The sequence below is a fragment of the Ictalurus punctatus genome, chromosome 2 (genome assembly GCF_001660625.3).
Source record: "Ictalurus punctatus breed USDA103 chromosome 2, Coco_2.0, whole genome shotgun sequence".
Taxonomy (NCBI): Eukaryota; Metazoa; Chordata; class Actinopteri; order Siluriformes; family Ictaluridae; genus Ictalurus; species Ictalurus punctatus.
The window spans coordinates 717,627-735,340 of record NC_030417.2 but is presented as its reverse complement, the minus strand read 5'-3'; the positions used below and the strand labels follow the sequence as shown (position 1 = coordinate 735,340).

Below are 17,714 nucleotides of genomic sequence, written 5' to 3'. Positions count from 1 at the left end.
CGTAAACTCCTATGAATACGAGACGATATATCGGAATGGCAGCTTTCATTTCCTGGTATTTACATCTAGACGTGTTAAACAACTTCAAACACGTGACACACCTGGGCAGCAAGAAACACCTGTTAAACTGATTGTTTAAAGGATTAATGAGGTTATTGCAAGCAAATATTAAGTGGTGTTTACATAGACATGTCTGTTCCTATACTTTTGCTCACATAAAGATTGGGTGTGCTGGTACAAAAATGTCTCGCTGTTAATACCAGGAACCAAAATCCTAAACTCTTGTCTCCATCTTTTGATCTAAAGCACAAACCAATGAATGGACCTTGCCGTTCCAGTAGTTTTGGAGGGGACTAATTACTATATATCAGAAGCATTATGTAACAATTTAAGTTTAATACATGTGGTTTATTAATGTGCGTGTGTGTAGGAGCAGTACCGGTTCTGTTACGACGTAGCGCTGGAGTACATCGAAAACTCATAATGGAGACGTGAAGAAGGAGCCATCTGTCCATCCAGAACAAATTTCTCGCACACTCGTCTTTCCCGTCATCATAAGTGTGTCGTTCCTGCTCGTCTGACGTGTAAAAGTTGGGAAGTCTGCGGATGGAAATGATAAATATCGATAAATGTGGTACATACTGTTCAGCAAACAGTGTTATCTAGCTCGCTTTCTAAAAAGTGTGGGACGTGACGGAACTATTCACACTTTTATTTTTTATTTTACATTTTTAAACTTTTTTTTTGGTAAACACAAAGGCCAATCTGTTGCATGCAAAACTTTTTTTTTGTTTAATTTCTCTCCATTGTTCTCACTGTTACTGTCGATGAACCATGTATATGATTATATCTGATGTATACGTATATGATATCCATCGTTGTGTTAAAAAAAAAAAAAGGAGTAAAATCTCAAATGCAGCGTGTGACATTGGCTTTGTATTGTGCACTAATGGCTGGCTTATGGATTATTATTGTCTTTATTTTTATCGTTTTCGGTTTTTGTAGCAGAATTATAATCGTAAGCCAAAGACGAGTGTAAATATGTCTATAAAGCACATTCTTTGTATTTATTTTTTTCCCCCTGAAGGCTCAAAACAATCGTCATTCCTGCCTGTTTACCCTGTAAACATTTTATTGTGAATTTTTTTCTATCATCATCATTATTATTTCACTAGTGTTATTTAGACTGTAGGCATGTGATGATAAATCTGCTGAGTGATATTCTGCGGTAGTAATTGCTTATTAAAATGCTGTTTACATCCATTTATAAGGTAAATTACTGGCATTTTTATGCTTTATTTTGGATTCAATCTAATTAGATTTTGCTGCTTGGCCCAAATATATATTTTTAAAAATGGATAAATTCCATAAAAATAGTTTATTTGATAATGTTTCAAATTCTGCGAGCCCTATTTTTTTTTTTTTATTTAAGATTGTGCAACTATACTTAAAGCTTTTAAAAAAATTAACTTTGACAAAATGAAAATCTCTTATCAGGGAAAGGTAATTATCCCATAATTCCTTGTGGTTTAGTAATAAAACTGTAAGTAATTTATCCTCACATGCCTAATGTTACAGTTAATTTTGTAAAAAAAAAAAAAAAATTTTTTTATCATTTGTTTCTTTACCTTTTCAAATTTTTACCTGCATTTTTGTGTACACATGATTGTGAACTGTATCTTTTACTGAAGCGATATCGAGGAGAAGAACTTTATTTTACAGACCTTTGCGGAGAACTCGATTGCTAACGTATGAGTGTTTTACACTAAATATCCACAGTGTTTAACGCCAGTGTGTGTAAAGGAAGGAAATCTCAGCCAGACGCCACCATGTTGGACTTTTACGTGGCCAGGGAGAATTAAAAGGAAGAAAAAAAACGATCAATCGCGTCATCTCGTCACGCATCATCTTTGTTCTGTCTGTAGTTGTTGGCTTAATGGCTGTAATGAAACTAGTGAAAATCCTTTTAATAATAAAATGAGATAATGTGCAAAGTGTTTGTCTTTTTTTTATCCCTCAATCCTATCAGTGCTGGGTGACAAGATCATGATAAATGACGTCTCGTTAGATCACGGTACACTTTTGAGCTAGCATGGATAACGTTAAAACGGTTACAAAGTGATGAAGCAGATCATTTCATGTTAATCGTCAAAATTGTAAGATGTACATTTTTTAAAATATTTAATTTATTTTTCTCCTATTAGTGTTCCATTTTTGTAGACCATGGGAAATTGTTAGCGCACACACACACACACACACACACACACATCAGCCAGAACATTAAAACCACTGCCAGATGAAGTGAATAATACCGAGTGTCTGGTTGCAGTGGCACCTCTCGAGGGACAGGAATATAATCAGCAGGTGCACAGTCAGTTCTCGAAGTTGACGTGTTGGAAGCAGGAAAAATGGGCAAGCTTAAGGATCTGAGTGACTTTGGCAAAAACCAAATTGTGATGGCTAGACGACTGGGTCAGAGCTTCTCCAAACCGGCAGGTCTTGTGGGGATTTGACAACCAGTGAATTGGCAACAGGGGCATGTCCCAAGGCTCTCTGATGCTTGTGGGGCGCGAAGGCTTGCACATCTGGTTAGAATTAGCACAAACTGCTGAAAAAGTTCCTGCTGGTTCTGATAGAAAGGAGTCAGAGCACACAGAGCATCACAACTTGCTGCGTACAGGTTCTGTGTAGCTGCAGACCGGTCAGAGTGTCCATGCTGACCCCCTGTACACCTCGGAAATCTCCTACAACGGGTACGTGAGCATCAGAACTGGACCATGGAGCGATGGAAGAAGGTGGTCTGGTCTGATTAATCAGGTTTTCTTTTACAACACGTGGAGGCCGAATGTGTGAGCGTCTCTTACCTGGTGAAGACATGGCACCAGGATGCACTATGGGAAGAAGGTGAGCTGGTGGAGGCAGTGTGATGCTCTGCGCAATGTGCTGCTGGGAAACCTCGGGTCCTGGCGTTCATGTGGATGTTACTTTGACACGTAGCACCTACCTAAACACTGTTCCAGACCAAGTACACACCTTCATAGCAACGGTGTTCCCTCATGGAAGTGGCCTCACTGCAAACATTGTTCAGGAACGGTTTGAGGAACATGACAGAGTTCAAGGTGTTGACTCGAACTCCAAATTCCCAAAACCTCAATCCGATCGAGCGTCTGTGAGATGTTCCGGACAAACAAGTCCGATCCACGGAGACCCGACCTCACAACTTACAGGACTTAAAGGATCTGCTGCTAACGTCTCAAGGCCAGATACAGCTCAGAGCTGTTTTGGCAGCACAAGGGGAGGGGGACCTACACGATATTAGGCAGGTGGTTTTAATGTTACGGCTAATATTTTTGTTCGTCTGGCCCTAAATACAACTGTACGGTTTATTTGAAAATGTCCAGCTTTTCATCTCTTCATTTAAATATTACCTAAACTATACTGAATTAAACATACACAAAATTAGGAATTAAGGAAGTACTGTAACACGGGAATGGAAATATTTACGGGTGGAATGTGTTTATTTAACAGAAATGCTACACTGCAGTAACATCTGTCGAACCTACCTAGCGTCGCTATTCATTTTTAAAGTCATGACATCCAATCAGTTGAGTTTACTATTTTCCGACTACATTTTCACACCTAATAAATCAATGTCAAATTCACATCAGAGTGAAACTGATTCTTTAGATTCATTTCCTGCTTGGTTTGATTCATTTGAAAAATGAAAACGCGATAAAGAAAATGCCTGAGTGACGTACAGGACTGAAAACGTCATCTTAAAACTCACTGGACAGAAATACGGCAATATTAAGAAGTATACAAACCTTTATGTAGAAATCACAAGAAAAATCAGTCGAGCACAGTGAATTTATATAAATACAAACATAATAACTAGTTTTTAAATATTGTGTCGTTTCCGGTGTTTATTTTCTGAGATTAGCAGCATGCTTGTAGCTCAATAAAACAATTATCGATATGGTTTCTTTTAAAAGATAAAAATACACACACTGGTTACACCCGACTCGTTCGTCTTGCAGTCGATATAGCAATTCGTCAATACATAAATATCCATAATGGAAAAAATTATTTACTCAGCATTTTGTAGTATTTTCTTCCTTATTATACTCTAAAAATAATAAATATATATAATTTAAATTACTAATGATATTAAATATATTTATAAAATATATTACATCACATTTATTATAATAATTATTATTATTCATCTTTTTATTTGATATATTTTTTACTTTTTTGTAAAATATTAAAATATCAATAAATATTCACTTCCTTAGGTTACAAAAAAATTTAAAAAGTTTTCAAAAAATTTAAAGGAACGTTATTATATTTAAGATATTTTGTTATTATTAAGTATACGTTAAATATATAGTCGCCGTATTATTTTTACTCTGATATTTAATTATCTCTATAGTATTTTAAAACATTTTTAATATATTATATTAAATATCATTTACTTCCTTATCACGCAGCAGAATATTTCAGTAATACGTACACCGTTTTCACCATTAAGAGTATAATAAGCAAAAGTTTGCCCCCCCCCGAAGGGGATATTCTCGATTGTCTATAAACAAGCTTTAAAACTGTAAATCGAACTCCACAGAAATGAAATAAAACTCCCTCCTTCTTTGTGCCAAACACATCATTAGCTTTTCATTTTGCACATGTTCCTTAAAGGACGTCTTAAACACCTCCAGTTTTGACAGCCTCTCACGTTTCCTCCATCAGCACTTTTCCTCTTTTAAGAAAAGAGCGAGTGAATAAAAGCTCGCGTGTGGTTTCACTGCTGCAGCGCTGCAGAGTGTCGCGTTCCTCTGAGGTCGACATCCTTCACTTCCTGTTCTAGTCCTCAGAGAGCAATATTTCACACTCTATTGTTCTCGCTTGACGGCTCTGCGCTCTAAATTGGCCGAAAAGGGGTCAAAGGTCACTCCTTCACCATCGTGCCGGCCTTTTCAACCCCTTACTTTTATTTTTTATTACTGTTATCATTATTTTTATTAAGGACTTCAATGGACGCCTTAATACTATAAAACTCAACTCTGCGACGGGTTTTTAAAAGGTACTGAGGATGGCGATGACACTAACGGAGTTCACGCGCTCTCTGGAACCTGAAAAGCTGCCCAGGATTCTGCAGATTCAGTCTGGGATTTACTGCCAAGGTACAAAACAAGCTGATAACGTCATACGCTAAATGTAGCTGGGTTTGAATCTTGAATAAATGTACTTCAGTGCTTTTAACAACAAAAAACTAAACAAAAATGGGAGAATTGTTGAGTCCTGTTTCTCTACATTTCATATCTGTGGTCACTTTTCTCTCCAGTTTGTATCTGTCTCCTGTGTTAGAAATGAAATGTAATATTTATTTATAAAGCACATATATTTAAAAACAACCTATGTTGTATATCGAATTAAAAAAAAAAAAAAAGTGTAATTTGTTCCTTATTTTATGGTCAACATACTTAAATAAAACACAGAAGATTTATTATTGAGAATAATTAACTGCTTATTTTCTCTGGTTTAATTTTTTAAGTCGCATGCTTTGTTCTTAAGTTCATCAGATCAGTAATATACCATAATGGTTTCGAGCTAGGAATCAGAACAAAAATGACTGATTAAAATACACAATCCCAGTGTAAATGTTTTGTGTAACGCTCATTTACATTTCATTTCAGCTAAATTCAACTCAATTTGAGCTTTTAGTTAAGCATTTTTCCATCTTTAATAAACGATCAGTAAAGTTAACGTAACAAAGTGGATTAGCATCTACAAGTCACTGGTGTTTGCCTAAATGAAGAAAGAAAGAAAAAAAATACAAAAATCATTAGTGACTAAAAATTCATAACCAAAAGTAAACTCATGTAGATTTTTTAATCTACATGAGTTTACTTTATTTACTAAAGCAAGTTCCTAAACTGTATGTATAAATATTGGCACCCTCTATTCAGACTTTTTAATTATTCATTTTGCCAGTTAACAAACAAACTTATTAGTTGAAATATTTTCTCCGTATTACTCTTTGTGGATTTTTTTTTTACTCATAGATGATTAATGTTCAATTAATAAATCAATGTTTAACATGTTTAAATAAATTAGTTTTCTTAAAGTTAATGGATGTTTCCTTATAAAAGTGACAACGTAACACTATTATTTAAGCACCTTACTGCCATATTTGTAGCAATTTGCATATTATATATATATATATATATATATATATATATATATATATATATATATATATATATATATATATACACACACACATATATATATATATATATATATATATATATATATATATATATATATATATATATATATATATATATATATATATACACACACACACACACACACACACACATACACACATACACACACTGTAGTCACACTATAACGTAATGGCGAGAAGTAAAGCTTTGTTCGTGAACCCATTAATATGAACACTGCGTTTTAGAAACGTAACAGCAATCAAAGCTGTTGTGTTGCTGCTTTTGGTTCAGGTTCCGTGTACGAGCTCTTTGGGAGAACGTGTTGTCTCTCGACTGGAGATCTGATGAAGATCATCGATATCACAATCACCAGATTCATCGTACACACTTCAGACGGGACAGACATCATCCTGCCTCTAGATTATCCAGGTAGGAAGAGAGCTGAATGTGTGTGTGAAAGAGTAGGAGTGAAGTTGAGTGCAAAAGTTTGCACACCCTTTACATCAAAATTATGCCAGGTGACGCAGGGTTTGGATTCGCTGATGTTCGTTCATCATCATAAGTAACAATACTGTCATTTTTTGACTTTTTTACATTATTAATGGTGAAATAAATTACATTTCAACGTGGATGTTGACTCAATTTTTCAGAATCCCAGTGTAAGTCTGTAATTATTTTATTCCATGTGCAAGTTTTTTTTTTCTTCCACTCTTTCCTTGTGTCTGAATGATTTTTACTGTTGGTAAACAATTTGTAGTTTAGGATGCGAGAAAGCCATTTTCCCCGACTCTTTAACTTTGAGCCATTTTAGCATCGCTTTCAAACAGGCACAAGTTTAAGCAACATAAAGTTTTATAATATTGATATATTTATTTAATGTTATAGGGAAAGCCATCCTGAACAACAACAAGAACGTACTAGCTTTTTTCCTCAGCACAAGTTGCTATTACTCCACTCGTTAGGCTCCGCCTCCCAACGTTCGAAGGTGAAATCGTTCAGGAAAGCTAAACACCAAACATAGATAAGATAATAGACTATGTTTGGGGTGAAGGAGATATTGTATCATCTCATTTTTCACGACTCGTTCCTATAAAGAGGACAGGACACAATGATCCAACAAGGAATGAGGAAACCAATGAAGTATCAGACATGTGATGTACTTGGGCTTTGGAATGTGTTGAATAAATGAAGCTTATCATTTATACCATTATATTTACTCCGTGCATGGAAATAATTACGAATTTTCATATTTAGTTGATTATCCATCTCAAAATGTTGTATTGTTTGTGTAAAAGGTCTCTTCAGGATTGTAGCCGACACTGAGCCTTATCTGAGCGTCAGAGAAATCGTGCACTCGCTGAAGATCGGATCTCATGTACTCGGCCAGCCGGCGTTCCTGTCCTCGGCTAAAATTGCTCTCCCACAAGGCTCGCTGAAGAAGCGAGAGATCTTCCGAATTACCTCCGTTATTCATGACCTGGACGGTGGTGAAGGCCACGTTGTATGCGAGGTTCTTCACCGAGAGCCAAAGTTCTGCTTCACTCTCGACCTCTCGCAGCAAGGGAATTTCATGGAGTGTGAGGATGATCAGTTTTACACACTCCAAGAGCTCGCCAAGTGGAAAATCCCTAACGGGAGGAAGAGAGTCGTGACTGTAGTAAAAGACCTGCCTGTGAAGGATTTGCTGTTTTCCAATTTGTTAGAAAACGTGTGCGGAGAGTTGACGTTGACTCCTGTGTACGAGTTACAAGCTGTAATGTCAGGTAAGTAACAAGCTTCTCATTTGAATGCTGTGTAGTAGCATATCCAGGGCTTGGAACCACTGATGTGTAATGAACACTGTTGGGCACACATTTTATTTGTCTAGCACTTTTAACAGCAGACATTTTCTAGGGGTTCACAAACCTAGAAACAACGTGTTCACAACCCAGCTTTAACACACCCACTTCAACTTAGGACTGTTATTAGCTGATGAGTTGAATCAGGTGTGTTGGGAGAGAAAACACTTAAATATGCAGGACAGGGGGTACTCCAGGACCATGGTTGGAAACCTGTAATCTAGTCTCCACCAAGAGACCACTGTTGGGAAGTAAGGCCCTTATCCATCAACTGCTCAGTTGTATCCTGTCTCAATTAGAATTCCCTTTGGATAAAAGCTGTTGTCTAGGGTTTAGACACACTCCTCTAATGAGCAAACCAAAGGTAATTGTTTCAAGGACCACCGACTCCTTAAACTGGCATAAGGAAGACATCTTGACTTTTCTGGTCAATTCTGGAGGGTGGGATTCTGATATTAAGCTCTACAAGTACTCGGATAGTTGAGAACATCCAAATGAACAGAACTGACTGTGCGGAGTATATACAGAGCGTAGCATAAGACAAGGTTATCATGACAGCAGGTTTTTTAGGAAGTCAATGACTGTTGGAGAAGCATCCAGGTGAGATTATTTACAGAAGCAGAAAGGCGAGTTGTGTGGAAATGACTTGAACATGAAGAAGCAGAGCTTCAAGATAAATCAGGAAGTTCAGAGGATGATAAGAATGACAACTGTGCTGACCTCACTTCAGACATTAGGATAGGGATAGACTAGAAAGTCTAACACCATAACTAAAATGTTACTCGAAGAATAACGATATCCATGAACTCTTAGATCTGCAGCTGTATCTAGAAGATTAGCCAAGCATTTTGCTAATGGCCAAACAAATCAGGTTGTAGCCTAGACTTAAAGATTGAGACTGCATTCGTGTCATGAAAGTTGTTCCATAACAAAGAAAAAGCTACTTCAATTACTGTAGGTACTAATGAAGAACTTTATCAAAGCAGCGGTGCAGATAATAGACCAAAGGTTCACAGGTTATGTAGATTAACAATTTAAAGCTTTACGTGTGAGAAGCAGAATTTTGGAATCAGCTGGAAATTTTACAGAGAGACAGCAAGGCATTGCAATAGTCAAATCTAAAGGTATATCACCTGTATATTAATTAGCCTACTAATGTTCCTGAGGTAGGAGTAATATTAGTCCTAATAATGTTATCTAGATCAGTGTCAAATGAGATCATAGATTGGATCTGGATTTTTAGTTGAATGGTGTATAATGGAGAAGAATCTGCACCGCTATACTCCAAAGAGAGCGAACATGCAACAAGAGTGTACTTCTAGTGGCCCAAGGTAAAGCAAAAGTCACTCAGCGTCCAGGTTTTGTTCTTGATATACTCCTCAAACTTATTAAAAATGCTCCATCATTTGTTTAATACACACAGTTGAGTGTCTTCAACTGTACCTGGTGGCAGCGTAAACAAGGACACAGTAGTGGTCCTAAAACAAAGCCTTATGGAAAACCAAACTTTTGTACGCATAAAACTCACCATTAAAATGTACAGACTGATGGACTAATCAGACAGACACATCTTCCAGTCTACCTGGAAGAATATTGTGATCTACGGTTATCATAAGCTGCAGTGAGATCAAGGGATACAAGCGATGAGACACAACCCTGGTTAAAGAACAGTATTCGGTGCTGTAGAAGTACTGTGATAAGGTCTAAATCCTGAGGTAAACCATTATTCCTTCAGAAAGAACACTTTAAACGTTATTTAGTTCCACTGATCCAGCACACCTCTTTACATTTTACAGTAAAATCATTTTAAATACCACCTTTAAATGTTACCCAATGTACATTCTCTACATCTAATATCTTTTGTTCTCTTTTCTTCCACAGTTGGGAAGAACGTAGTCGTCATTCCATCCAACCTAGATGTGGAAGTCATGGATGTGACGGATCAGTTTGACACAAGCGCTTTCATCCAGCCACTTTCCCTTCAGGACGTGTTCCAAAAACCTTGCGAGATCTTCCCCTTTGTGGCTGAAGTGATTGAAAGACCTATACTTGAAGGTAACATGCCAGAAGAGTTGGCATCCCTGTTAGATTGCACACAAATTATCGTCCACAGTGCTTACAAAGCCAAGCGAATCCTTGCCACGGAAATCCGGCAAGAATCGCCGAGACACTTCCTGATTCCGACAAGCTACAACGGGCGTTTAAAGCGGCGACCTCGTGAGTTTCCGACGGCATACGACCTCAAACGAGCACAAAGTGACACTGAAAAACTCCACGTTGTGGCGACTAGGGGTTTTGATTCCATTTATGATGGTTTGGCATCCGTTCTTGTGGGGGATGAGTTTCAAGTGAAGAAAAAAGAACCCAAGCATGATGAAATTGGAGATAAGATGGATTCCTTGACGTGCTTGAAGATTAAAGGGAAGTCCCACGAGGCTGTGCGCCTCCCAATGTTTTTAGACGGCGGATTTATGGAAGTCATCCACGATAAACGACAGTATTCCATTGCAGAGATTTGCCGTTGGTTCCCTATGCCGTTCAATGTCAAGGTTTCTGTTCGTGATCTTTCATTAAAGGAGGACATTTTGGCCGGAGTTCCAGGCCTGCGCATTGAGGAAGAAATCGTTGACCCGTACTTGCTCATCTCCACCACTGACCTCTCAAGCTGGTGGGAGATCGCAGTGAATCGCACTCACATGACCCTTCACATGGATAAAAGATGGAATGACGGGGAACCTTTATGTAGCGTCAACTCATTTGTCGAAGAGATTTCTGAGAAATGTTATTACACCATGAGGAGGTACGCTGTAGCCACGGTAACACCCCCACCACGACCTCCGAAAACACCCAGACGACCTCCAGAGCGACCGGTCAAGACACAACAAGCAAAACCAGAAACGCCCACCACCGGCTCACCAAAGGTAATTAATACCAGCGATTTATTAGATATTGTATAAATAAATAAGCTAGTGACCTGTTTCTGGCCTATTTCTTTTTTTTTTTTATTTAAACCTAACTTACTCTTTTTATTTTTATTTCCCCACCAATCCCTTTATTGGTTTTGCCAGGAAACAAAGAAACGCAGAACATTTCTCTGTAGAAACAAGAAACAAAAACTGGTGATGAGGGAATTTCCCCAGTGTGGGACCAATACATTTTAGCTTATCTTATGTATCTGATGATGTAAGAACACAGCACTCTAGCAATTAAGTTCCTTTGTAATGATACAGAGTTTAATATTATACACACAAAGGCTTCAAATATAAACGAAATACTATACAACTTAAATGTTGACAGAAAAAAAAAGCTTCATCATAAACGATAAAGTAGTTGATGTAGTGTTTTAAAACAGAAAGTCGGCATTAAAATTGTTTAAATGAAGAATTATCATATTAAAATGAACCCTTTCGTCGATAAATTATTTATTTATACAAACATCCAGATTTTTCTTTAACTTTAAAATTGCATGATATACAAATTGATCATTTCTAAATATCAAATAGTAAAAAAACAAAAAAAACAAAAAAAAGGACTGTCCATTGATAATTATTATTAATAATAAATCTTCCAATGTCAATACTTTTTGAAATTTGGTGTAAAATATGAAGCTGAAGACACAAATCTTAAGAGAATATCATGATTGATGATTAAAATGACATCAACACTGTCACAGCAAAGCACAAACTTTAGCAGCAACTTACTCACTCACTTGATGGTTTTTCTTTCAGAAAACTGCTCCACGCTGATGTTTAATTCCAATTCCGGCTAAGTGGAGAGTAAAAGTCATAATGTTTCTCACTGAGCTCTTCATTAGTCTTTAGTTTTGCTTTTGTAAATAAAAGTTCTGCTCCAAACAAAACAAAGCTGCGGAGTTGGGCCCACTTAGTGATTTCTAAATCACGTGATCAGATTTGACCCGTCCTATTGGATGTAATATGCGTTTCCCAAATAATCAAAGCTCTGTAGAAATTCGGGGGGGGGGGGACTCTACTAACTACCTTTAAAGTTCCATATTCACACAAAATACACGCAATATTATATATTTTTCCATATATATAAAGTTAATCTATTTTGCCTTTGTTTGTTTACGTCTAAAAGGCGGAAGTAAAGAGCTCACGCGGTTGAACACAGTTAATTAATCGCACTCGTCCATTAAGAAGCAATTATACGTCAGGCAGTGACGTCAGCGCCAAGTGGCTGTAAGTAGCCAATCACGAGTTCACTGACATTATTGCTTTAAAATTTAAGACACAACAAACACACGCTCATGATAATGCGAAAGTTTGCACACCCTTATTGGGAAACAAAGAACCATACAAAATATTTTAAGGTGAGTTTTAATTTCGCTTTTTGCAAAACTTTCTCTCAGTCTTCCTGATTGTTTTCAGGCTTTATAAACACCGACATCTATTTATCCCCTCAATATTTTTCATTCCTGAAACTTTCTTAAACTTTCAAATCAAGGTTTCAGAAAATCTTTTGTTTAATTAGTTTTTTGCTGCCATCTAGCGGCGCGTGACGGTGCTGCACTACAGTGTAATAAAGTTACACTAATGATACAGATTTATTCTCTCTCTCTATCATCACAATATACACCGGAAGTGACATTTATTATTACTTATTTCCTCTCCTTGTTCATGCTTTTAGATATTAGTTAGATAAGAAAATGGTATATAGCTTAGTTTAGAGTTTCTTTCATGCTTAAAACAAACAAAATAATTCACAATTTCATTTTAATAAAATGGTGGGCTTTCTTTCTTTCTTTCTTTTTTACGAACTGTTTGAATTTTTTACTTGCATTTAAATGAGATGTTCTTGAGTGTTTGTCAAAACAGGTTCAAATATGAAGTAAGTTACTTAATGTTTACATTTAACTAAGATAAATATTTCATTTGAATAGTACTAGTAACTTGCTTTTAAGGTGCTGTTTTTTTTCTCCACGAGCATCTGTAACATCTGTTTGGATTCTGACCTCTTGCCTGGTTTTCTGTCGCATCAGAATGTTAGCCGAGAAAGTTCCACAGACTCCACTACGACAGAAATGGAGAAAACCACTGTTCCTGCTACGTTACCCAGAACCACTTTACAGAAAGGTACAGATGTCAGACATGATCATGAAGGATGCGTTTCGACTCCGAACAACGTTTGAATGTTTTGCATGCACAACATTTTAAGCACTGAATCGACCCGTTTCATACATGACGCTTTGTGCTTATTAGGGGTGTCGTTAGTCATTCATCTGTAGCAAGATGTCGAATGACACGCTGACAGAAGCTTATAAAGGCCATCATCATACCCGCCCCATCCTTAACAGAGGAACCTGAGGACGATGAAAGAAGTGGATTGTTTACAGTAGCGTATTTAGCCATTTGGTTGACTCAGTTGCTTGTGACTGCAAGGCCATGAGCAATATGAAGTACCTTCATAGTAATAGTGGTGTGTTACTGAAGGATGTAGAAAATGACTTTGCGTACTGTCGTAGCTGATGTAGAACAGAGTCAAAGCCGGAACGTATTGCACCATAAAGCTTGGGTTTTAGTCTCGATGTCAGGTGTCGTACAGATACCTGGGAGCTCCGGTACAGCAGGTCCAGGGCGCTCCTGTAGTCACGCAGCTCCAATAATGTAGGTCAGTAAATTAAGGATAAAAAATATATGTATTATTATTATTAGTAGTAGTAGTAGTAGTAGTAGTAGGTTAGGAATAGTAGCATTATCTGAGCTCTACTAGTGTTTTATAGCTACAGCCCTAATGAGGTAAGTTAATAAAGAGTAAGATTGTTTCCTCGCAGTCGCTTGTGCTGAGAAAGCAACCTGACCCCATGGACCAATTAACCAACCTGTATAGCAATGCATGATGGGAACTGTTGCGTGAAAATGTGAAGACAATGCCAAAAAAAAAGAAATGTTAATATTTAACCTCAAACAGCAAATGTACTTATTGTCGTGTGTTAATAGTTAGTGAATAAACATTTGTAAGGCTCACCTAGCATCTTTGATTAGCACATATTTCTCCCATTCAGTGTGTGTGTGTGTGTGTGTGTGTGTGCCCACCTCTAGCAGTCAGCAGAGGCCGCAGTCTGGAGGACGTGTGTGTAAAAGTTAAAGCGGACGATGACGACACTCATGATTATGAATACATCGATGAAGATGAACTTGAGAACATCAGGAAGCAGTTCAGTGAACAGTCTGTTAACATTTCTGCTAAAGCTAAACCGAGTAACATGATATAGTTGTGATATAATTACACTATACTGATAAGAAACCTACCTGGAGATTTTCATGTTGTTAGCATGTACAGTGTTAGCATGTTGTATACAGAGACCCGTTCACTCTCATCTTGAAAAGCAGAAGGAAAGGTTCACATTTTTTGCTTTTAAGAGGATAATGTCATAGTGATGATCAATTATGATCATTTTAACACGGTATTAGCATGCTAGCAGGTGTGACATTGAATTAGCATATTATGCAAATACACTATGCCAGTAAAAAAAAATATATAAATAAATAGAATGTATTGAGAGCTCTAAAATGATTGCTATTTAATTTTTCATTCACCCCAGCACACATGTGGGGAAACAAGTATGATGTCAATGGATTTTTTTTTTATATATATATAAATGATTAGCTTGTAGCATCATTTTTTGATGCTAATTTTGAACTTGTGTACAATTTGTGGAATAAAACTTGGAATTTTTTTTTTTTTTTAAACACCAAACCATGACCATTTTGTATTTCCTCTTGTAAAAGGTTGAAAAAGTGAACATGAATGATAATTCTGGAATAAATTATGATTTTAAACTATCTTCTTGATGAAGATAGAATAACAGAGAGGATGAGTTTAGTGCTCCATCAGATGGCAGATGAAGGCAAAATATAATGTTTTAAAAGTGTGAAAGATGGCCTAATGCATTTAAACGTGAAAAAATAACTATTTAGGCTTTCACGTCTAAGAAACAGCCACTAGAGGGCGCGCAAAACTTATTTTCTTATCGTTCCTTCATGCGCTCCCCTCACACAGACATCTCCCTCAGATTCCCTAGCAAACAAACATTCAGTACAACATTAGATTAGATTTTGAAGGATGGATTGACAAACAGACATTACTTTAGAAGCATTTTTTTTATTGTTTTTGGAACAGATCAACGAAAACCGATCATAAAAAAGAGAAAAGAACAGACCAGTCAGAACAAATAAATCAGAACAAAACATGTCAAAGAAACAGATCAAAGTGACCAAATCAAAAGGGAAGTGACCAAATCAAACTGATCAGATCAAAGAGAATGAGCAAAATCAGAACAAAACACATAAAAGAGAATGGATTAAGGGGAACTGACCAAATCAAAATGAACTGACCAGATCAAAGAGAAGAGGCAAAAGGGGAAGGAACTGACCAACCCAAACACAAAAGAACAGATCAAACGGAACTGACCACTTATCCTACACAGGGTCGAGGGGAGTCTGGAGCCTAGCCAGGGGGACTCGGGGAACATCCTGGACAGGGTGCCAACTCATCAAAGGCAATTTAACAAATCAACAACATAACAGCTCAAAAGATAACTGACCAAATTAAAGAGAGCGGATCAAGTGGAACCGACAAAATCAAATAGAACAGATTAAAGGGAACTGACCAAATCAAAGAAAACAAAACAGATCAAACAGAACAGATCAAAGAGAACAGCTCAACACAAAAGGAACAAACTGAACAGAACCAAACAAAACAAAAACAAAAATCAGAGTTTTATTTATTATTTTTGTCACTAATTTCCAGCGCACTAGATTATTGACTAATAATTTTCTGTCTTTTTGGCTCTGAGGTCATCAGACTGAACTTCTCTCTCTCTCTCACACACACACACACACAGTGTTAATTGTTTTAGACTCGTTAGTATCAACACCTGATGTTGGCTCCATTCTTTATGTTATTGGCTGTACTGCTCTCAGAACACTGTAATGAATTTTAACAATACTCAGGAGCGGTGTCATGTTTTATTGGAGAAATATAAAACATCCTTGTTTATTCAAAACCAACATGAGTCATCGAACTGAAAGATTAAATCTGTCTGTGTTTGAACTCGAATATTACGGCTCTGATCGATGTATGTGTGATAGCTTTAATAACCTGGTGATGGTCTGTGTGTAAACACAATGGCTCGATTATAACGTTTCAGTCACAGTGTACACACACCGTCTGTCCGTCTGTGTAGAAAACACACTCATGACCTATTTAACATCTTTAAAAACTTTTCAAATGACAAACAAAGCGGGCCTTTTTTAAATAAAGTTTAAAAAAAAAATTATTATTCAGTTATCACCTGTAAAGATGCTTTCTAATGAAGAGATTAATACAGAGAGACACGAGGACGTCTGACGCAGCCATAACAACTCCCTCTGCTCAGAGGTGTGAAAACGACGTTAACGAGACACACGTCACTGTGTGTTTGTGTTTCTGCAGCGCTTCATTATCTAATTTAGGTTCAATATATTTCACTGCGACTGGTTCAGAGCAAAGATAAACATGTGCAAATACACATCAAACACGACATACAGAAACGTAATTGTATATTTTTACCTTTTTCAAGCAGTGAAAAATATAATACAGTATATAATATATATAAAACAGTATATATATATATATATATATATATATATAAAAATACAGTATATAATGAAAATAAAGGGAGAAAATACAATTTAAACGCATTAAGTGTAGAAAAGCCCCAGTTAAATTTGCGCCTCCGTGAACTAAATATTTACTCACTACCTTTTTGAGTTTATCCACTGAAATTTGTGTTGTTTTTCTTTAAAAGTTTTTGGTTTGTTTGTTTGTTTGTTTGTTTTTGACATATTCCAGTGAAGTTAAGGTCTTAAGCTGAAGTCTTAACCTACCACCCTAACACTTTACAATATCAGCACATGAATAATCATACCAGAATTAATACTTAAAGCTGTATATGGCATGTTATATAAACAATTTGAAATTATGGATGTTTAATTCATATTATAGAACGTGTTTTATTTAGTTTACCTCGAACAAACGTGTACTAACGTGTACTTAAGGTGGTCGTTATTCACGCATGAATTCATAAGACTCACGTCGTAGTTAAGGTTAGCTCTTCAATAGTTCGTGATTAGTACACACCTTAACTCGTCAACGGTATTAATGTGTGATTATTCATGGACTGTAAAGCGTTATCGTTAAACTTTAAAGACATACATCATGACCTTTATCACAGAAGCAACCAAAGAATTTTCTCCCGTCAGTCCTAAAATGCCAGAGCTTATTAAATAACCCCACAACGATGGCAAAATTTCAGGACATAACAAGGAAACAGGCCACATCTGGCCATGACACTGCTCATCAGTCAACTGTCCGATTACTTGAAAACGGAGGGACGATTTTGAGTAAAAGCTGAAAGTCGACACTTCAATCACATCTTGATCGCTTCATTTCAAATCCATTGTGGTGGTATAGAGAGGCAATGTTATGAAAATTGTGTCACTGTACTAATACTTATGGGCCTGACTGTATTAGAGCAACAAAGAACTCAAACTATGCTGCCAAACAGCAAACATGCACCTCATGAGGCAACAGTGAAGTCCAGCTCTCCATAATGGCCCGATGTTCTCCCTTTACGCCTCTGCTG

At 36.8% G+C, this 17,714-nt stretch overlaps 2 protein-coding genes across 4 annotated transcripts in view; both read left to right on the top strand.

Annotated features, from left to right (window-relative positions):
- Window positions 1–1,994, top strand: part of ptprk (protein tyrosine phosphatase receptor type K) — a 79,410-nt gene extending 77,416 nt beyond the window's left edge. Inside the window, exon 30 of the mRNA XM_053686219.1 lies at window positions 431–1,994. Coding sequence (XP_053542194.1) covers window positions 431–484 — 54 coding nt within the window. The 3' untranslated portion in view covers window positions 485–1,994. The remainder of the gene's footprint in view (window positions 1–430) is intronic.
- A 2,795-nt stretch (window positions 1,995–4,789) lies between these two features.
- On the top strand, window positions 4,790–14,961 carry themis (thymocyte selection associated). 3 transcript variants are annotated; one of them, XM_017462068.3, is made up of 6 exons: window positions 4,796–5,180; window positions 6,522–6,659; window positions 7,526–7,993; window positions 9,950–10,989; window positions 13,068–13,161; window positions 14,131–14,961. In XM_017462068.3, exons 1-6 carry the CDS (start codon window positions 5,090–5,092, stop codon window positions 14,298–14,300), a joined length of 2,001 nt encoding a protein of 666 aa, XP_017317557.1. In that variant the 5' UTR covers window positions 4,796–5,089; the 3' UTR covers window positions 14,301–14,961. The 3 variants fall into 3 exon arrangements, with proteins under 3 accessions (XP_017317562.1, XP_017317557.1, XP_017317552.1); XM_017462063.3 differs by having other exon boundaries at window positions 4,798–5,180; window positions 14,128–14,805; XM_017462073.3 differs by lacking the exon at window positions 14,131–14,961 and having other exon boundaries at window positions 4,790–5,180; window positions 13,013–13,140.
- The last annotated feature ends 2,753 nt before the right edge of the window (window positions 14,962–17,714 follow it).